The sequence below is a fragment of the Otolemur garnettii genome, unplaced genomic scaffold, assembly GCF_000181295.1.
Source record: "Otolemur garnettii isolate 467f Iridium unplaced genomic scaffold, OtoGar3 scaffold00043, whole genome shotgun sequence".
Taxonomy (NCBI): Eukaryota; Metazoa; Chordata; class Mammalia; order Primates; family Galagidae; genus Otolemur; species Otolemur garnettii.
Window position 1 is genome coordinate 10,547,368 of NW_003852438.1, and position 6,119 is coordinate 10,553,486.

Genomic DNA, 6,119 nt, shown 5'->3' on the forward strand with positions numbered 1-6,119 from the left:
GCCTGTGGTCCCAGCTACTTGGGAGGCTGAGGCAGGAGACTCGCTTGAGCCCAGGAGTTGGAGGTTGCTGTGAGGTGTGATGCCATGGCACTCTACCCAGGGCGATAGCTTGAGGCTCTGTCTCAAAAATAATAATAATAATAATAAGAGGAAAGCAGCTTACAATAAAACAGATACAATTTTAAAAGCTTATAGAACAAAAATCTTAAAAGGCAGGACAGAGAGAGAACAGAACAAGTGAACTGACGCCAAAGAGGCGAAAGATAGTTCTGTACTTTGCCAGAGGGTATTAGGAAGCCCAGGGATCATAAAAGTCTCATGAGCTAAAAGAATTAAGCATGCGGGCAGTGCCTGTGGCTCAAAGGAGTAGGGCACTGGCCCCATATGCTGGAGGTGGTGGGTTCAACCTAGCCTCGGCCAAAAAACAGGAAACAAACAAACAAAAAAAAGAATTAAGCATGTTTTAAGTCGGTGCCTGTGGCTCAGTGAGTAGGGCACCGGCAGGTTCAAACCCAGCCCTGGCCAAACTGCAACAAAAAATGGCCGGATATTATGGCAGGCGCCTGTAGTCCCAACTACTTGGGAGGCTGAGGCAAGAGAATCACTTAAGCCCAAGAGCTGGAGGTTGCTGGGAGATATGATGCCACAGCACTCTATCAAGGGCGACAAAGCGAGACTCTGTCTCAAAAAAAAAAAACCCCAAAAAACAAGAAGTAAGCATGTTACATTGTCAGTGGAGAAATCTCTAATAACTTAAATTTCCAAAGAACTATTCAACATTTAAAGCATTGTCGGGAGGCGCCTGTGGCTCAGTGAGTAGGGCGCCGGCCCCATATGCCGAGGGTGGCGGGTTCAAACCCAGCCCCGGCCAAACTGCAACAAAAAATAGCCGGGCGTTGTTGTGGGCGCCTGTAGTCCCAGCTACTTGGGAGACTGAGGCAGAAGAATCACCTAAGACCAGGAGTTGGAGGTTGTTGGAGTGACTCCACTGTACTCTACCGAGGGCGAAAAAATGAGACTCTGTCTCTACAAAAAAATAAATAAATAAAAATAAAGCATTGGCTCGGCACCTGTGGCTCAAGCGGCTAAGGTGCCAGCCACATACACCTAAGGTGGCGGGTTCGAATCCCCAGCCCGGGCCCCCCAAACAACAATGATGGCTGCAACTAAAAAATGGCCGGGCTTTGTGGCGGGCGCCTGTGGTCCCAGCTACTTGGGAGGCTGAGGCAGGAGACTCGCTTGAGCCCAGGAGTTGGAGGTTGCTATGAACATGATGCCATGGCACTCTACCCAGGGGGATAGCTTGAGGCTCCGTCTCAAAAAAAATAAAGCATTGTCTTTTTTTCTTTCTCCTTTTCTGTGTTCTCTTCTTCCTCATATTTTTTTTTTTATAGAGACAGTCTTTGTCGCCCTTGGTAGAGTGCTGTGGCGTCACAGCTCACAGTGACCTTCAACTCTTGGGCTTAGGCAATTTTCTTGCATCAGCCTCCCAGTAGCTAGGACTACAGGGGCCCACCACAATGCCGGGCTATTTTTTGTTGCAGTTTGGCTAGGGCCGGGTTTGAACCCACCACCCTTGGTGCATGGGGCCGGTGCCCTACCCACTGAGCCACAGGCGCCACATACTTTTAATCAATTTGTACTTTATCCCCATTATTACTTACTACATTTTTTTACTTAAGTGTCTTAGTTTCCTTATGATGATACCTAACTTCATAAAGGTATTATAAGGCCCTTTGAACAATGCCTGAAATATATAGTAAGGACTTGAATTAGTTTTTATTTTACACATTTTATTATTTACATATTTATTATCTATTTTCACAGGAAAGTAGTGTAGTGTAATGGCTAACGTACCTATAAGATCAGGTGGGGGTCTATACCTCTTACTGCCCCTTAAGTGCTTAAAAATAATCTTTTTTTAAAAATTATTTATTATTATTATTATTATTTTTGCAGTTTTTGCCCGGGGCTGGGTTTGAACCCGCCACCTCCGGCCTATGGAGCCAGCGCTCCACTCCTTTGAGCCACAGGTTCTGCCCCTAAAAATAATCTTGAATTCAAATTTATTTATCTTCAAAATGGGAAAAATAAAACATTGTAACCTAATTCTTTGTGCCCTCAATTAACCTGATACAATAAAAGAAATGGGAAAAATAAAATTGTGCGAAAATATAGCCAGGCGTTGTAACAGGTGCCTATAGTCCCAGCTACTTGGGAGGCCGAGGCAAGAGAATTGCTTGAGCCCATGAGTTGGAGGTTGCTCTGAGCTATGAAGCTACAGTACTCTGCCCAGGGCAACAGCTTCAGGCTCTGTCTCAAAAAAAAAAAAAAAATCATAATTAGCTATGATGATTCACTTTTTTGTCTCAGAATTATAGCTTAGGTTGAGGATCAGGTCATGTTTGAAAGAGGCTTAAAAAAAGAAAAAGTGGGTGGCGCCTGTGGCTCAGTGAGTCGGGTGCTGGCCCCAAATACTGAGGGTGGCGGGACCCCAGCCAAAGTGCAACAAAAAAATAGCCAGGCATTGTGGCAGGCGCCTGTAGTCCCAGCTACTTGGGAGGCTAAGGCAAGAGAATCGCCTAAGCCTAAGAGCTGGAGATTGATGTGAGCTGTGATACCATGGCACTCTACCAAGGATGACAAACTGAGACTCTGTCTCTTAAAAAAAAAATTAAGGGGCTCGGCACCTGTGGCTCAAGTGGCTAAGGCGCCAGCCACATACACCTAAGGTGGTGGGTTCAAATCCAGCCCGGACCCGCCAAACAACAATGACGGCTGCAACCAAAAAATAGCCAGGCGTTGTGGCAGGCGCCTGTGGTCCCAGCTACTTCGGAGGCTGAGGCAGGAGACTCACTTGAGCCCAGGAGTTGGAGGTTGCTGTGAGCTGTGATGCCACGGCATTCTACCCAGGGGGACAGCTTGAGGCTCTGTCTCAAAAAAAAAAAATTAAGGGTTTGTTGTCTCTTAAGTCATAATATCAGATATAAAGAAATAAATACTGGAGTTAACTTCAGAAAACCTAGATTTCTACTTAACACTTATTTAAATTTGCTCAAGTAATTTAACCTTTCTGGAACTTTCTTCATTTTCTAGATTGGGCTGTATATCTGCCCTGTTTGCCTTCAAGAATTGTCTAATTGGACATATTTTTGAAAGCACTTGGTAAAATGATATGTAAATACAGGCTTAATTTCACAAAAGCAATATACATTCAGTAGAAACTGTACTTTGAGTACCTATACAGGTGTTACGTTTCTCATTTTCTTTTTTGAGACAGTCTCAACTATGTTGCCCTTGGTAGAGTGCCGTGACTTCATAGCTTACAGCACCCTCTAATTCTTGGACTTTAAGCTATTCTCTTGCTTCAGCTTCCCAAATAGCTGGGACTATAGGTGCCCACCACAACACTCAGCTATTTTTTGTTGAAGTTGTCATTGTTTAGCTGGCCCTGGCCAGGTTCGAACTTGCCACCCTTGGGGTACATGGCTGGTGCTGTAACCACTGTGCTACAAGTGCCAAGCCTGTTTTTCATTTTCAATACAGTAATCAAATTACATGAGACATTCAACACTATTCTAAAATAGGTTTTGTGTTAGATGATTTTGCCCAATTTGTGTTGCAAATATGTTTAAGGTAGGCTAGGCTATGATGTTTGGCAAGTTAGGTTCATTAAATGTATTTTCAACTTTAGATAATTTCAGTTTAACAGTGAGTTTATCAGAGCATAACCCTATTTTGAGTTGAAGACTTTAAGCCTTTATAGTTTAAAGTCCAATATCTATATATACAAGGTATTTATTAGGTTGTAAGGATAATAGGGCTGTGAAATGAAAAAACAGTGAATGGGCTCGGTGACTGTGGCTCAAGTGGCTAAGGCGCCAGCCACATACACCTAAGATGGCAGGTTAGAATCCAGCCCAGGCCGGCCAAAACAACAATGACAGCTGCAACCAAAAAATAGCCAGGCGTTGTGGCGGGCGCCTGTGGTCCCAGCTACCTGGGAGGCTGAGGCAGGAGACTTGCTTGAGCCCAGGAGTTGGAGGTTGCTGTGAGCTGTGATGCCACAGCACTCTACCCAGGGAACAGCTTGCGGCTCTGTCTCAAAAAAAAAAAAAAACAGTGAATGAGAATGGTTGTTACTTGATGGAGGATATAAGAACTTTCTGTTGTTTTGTGCTTCTTATTCTCATGGTAGAGAACTTACTAGCCCCTCATAGCTCACCTTTTATTTAATCTTGTACTTCTAGAATACACAAGTGACAGAAGCCTGGAACAAAGTTGCTCACTCATTTAATTGCACGCCAATAGAAGGTGAGACCTCAGATAACATGGTTGAGGGTCATAGCAGAATTTAAGGCTTTTGCTCCCTTTACTAGCTCCATCGTGGCTCTAGTTCAGTTCAGCCAGAAATGTCAGGGCCTGATATTTCCACTTTTTTCATTGCCTGCCATTTCAAACTATTAAGGTGGGTGAATTGGAAGCCTTTTGGAATTCCAGATAGGTGGTACCATAAGTTGTATCCTATATACAGGTATGCTGTCACATCAGTTGAAGCAGCATGTCATCGATGGAGAAAAAACTATTATCCAGAATCCCACAGACCAGCAGAAGTAGGTGCCGACCCCACTTTTCACCTTCTGTCACACCAGACTAGTCATCACCTTATTTTTCATAGTCCCAACTTAATCTTGCCCACCTTCTACTTCCAGGAGCTACTTCTTACTCTTAACCTTCTTTCTGTTCTTTTTAGGAAGGACCATGAAATAGCTGAATTTGAGGTACATGAAGTATATGCTGTGGATGTTCTTGTCAGTTCAGGAGAAGGCAAGGTAAGGAAAGTACCAGAATTGGCAAAAAGGGGTAACTAAGGGTGTATTCCCCCAGATCAAAGGAGACTCAACTTTTACTCTTGTAGGCCAAGGATGCAGGACAGAGAACAACCATTTACAAACGAGACCCCTCTAAACAGTATGGCCTGAAAATGAAAACCTCACGTGCCTTCTTCAGTGAGGTGGAAAGGCGTTTCGATGCCATGCCATTTACTTTAAGGTACTGCACTCAGCAAGGACTAGACTTGAAACCAGTCTGACTCAGACCATCCAACTTTCCCTTCCTGCCTAAACTTGTAGCATGCACTTGCCCTCTCTCTCCCCATCTCCTTCTCATTGAAGGTAATATAAAAGAGTGATTCTAAGCATGATTTCTGCCTGAGGGTAAACATGAGTAAAATGGTTAACACTTGATGGCAAGTTAAGGATACCTCTGAATATTATCTCCCCCAACCCAGAGCATTTGAAGATGAGAAAAAGGCTCGGATGGGTGTGGTGGAGTGTGCCAAACATGAACTGCTACAACCATTTAATGTTCTCTATGAGAAGGAAGGTGAGTTCTGTGAAGAGTTTTCCCTTTGGAGCCCTTGATCATATGGTATCCCTCTTTTCCCTATAACTTCAGAAGAGTTAAGTGCAACAAAGGAACATTTTGTCAAAACTTACCTTTGTCTTTCCCATAGGTGAATTTGTTGCCCAGTTTAAATTTACAGTTCTGCTCATGCCCAATGGTCCCATGCGGATAACCAGTGGTCCCTTTGAGCCTGACCTCTACAAGTCTGAGATGGAGGTCCAGGATGCAGAGCTAAAGGTTAGTGTAGAATGGAAGGTGGTGAGCATGTGGCACCTGTCCTGAGAGTAAGGGCTAAACACCAGCAAAGTCCTGAAAGGAGCTACAGGACTGAGAATAACCATTTGTGTTTTTGTTTCCTCCTATTTCCTCAAAATTTGTTGCCTTCTTTCTGCTTTCTAGGCCCTCCTCCAGAGTTCTGCAAGTCGAAAAACCCAGAAAAAGAAAAAAAAGAAGGTGTGTTACGAATATCATCCCTCTCTGGCAGGGTGAACCTGATCCCTCTTTATTCCATCATAATTACTGGGTCATGGTGGGTCATGGACTTTTGTATAGATAGATGCTCCTCAACTTTTGATGGAGCTATGTCCTGATAAACCCATCACAAGTGGAAATATTTTAAGTAAAAAATGGATTTAATACACCGCACCTACCAAGAACATTGTAGTTTAGGCTGGTCTACCTTAAATGTGATCAGAACACTTACTTATGGCTCG

General features: G+C 43.8%; 1 protein-coding gene across 1 annotated transcript in view; it reads left to right on the forward strand.

Annotated features, from left to right (window-relative positions):
• PA2G4 (proliferation-associated 2G4) overlaps positions 1-6,119 on the forward strand; it is a 13,525-nt gene that overhangs the window by 5,162 nt on the left and 2,244 nt on the right. The window contains exons 6-12 of the mRNA XM_012805541.2: positions 4,251-4,314; positions 4,535-4,613; positions 4,754-4,832; positions 4,919-5,052; positions 5,291-5,385; positions 5,516-5,643; positions 5,806-5,859. Coding sequence (XP_012660995.1) covers positions 4,251-4,314; positions 4,535-4,613; positions 4,754-4,832; positions 4,919-5,052; positions 5,291-5,385; positions 5,516-5,643; positions 5,806-5,859 — 633 coding nt within the window. The remainder of the gene's footprint in view (positions 1-4,250; positions 4,315-4,534; positions 4,614-4,753; positions 4,833-4,918; positions 5,053-5,290; positions 5,386-5,515; positions 5,644-5,805; positions 5,860-6,119) is intronic.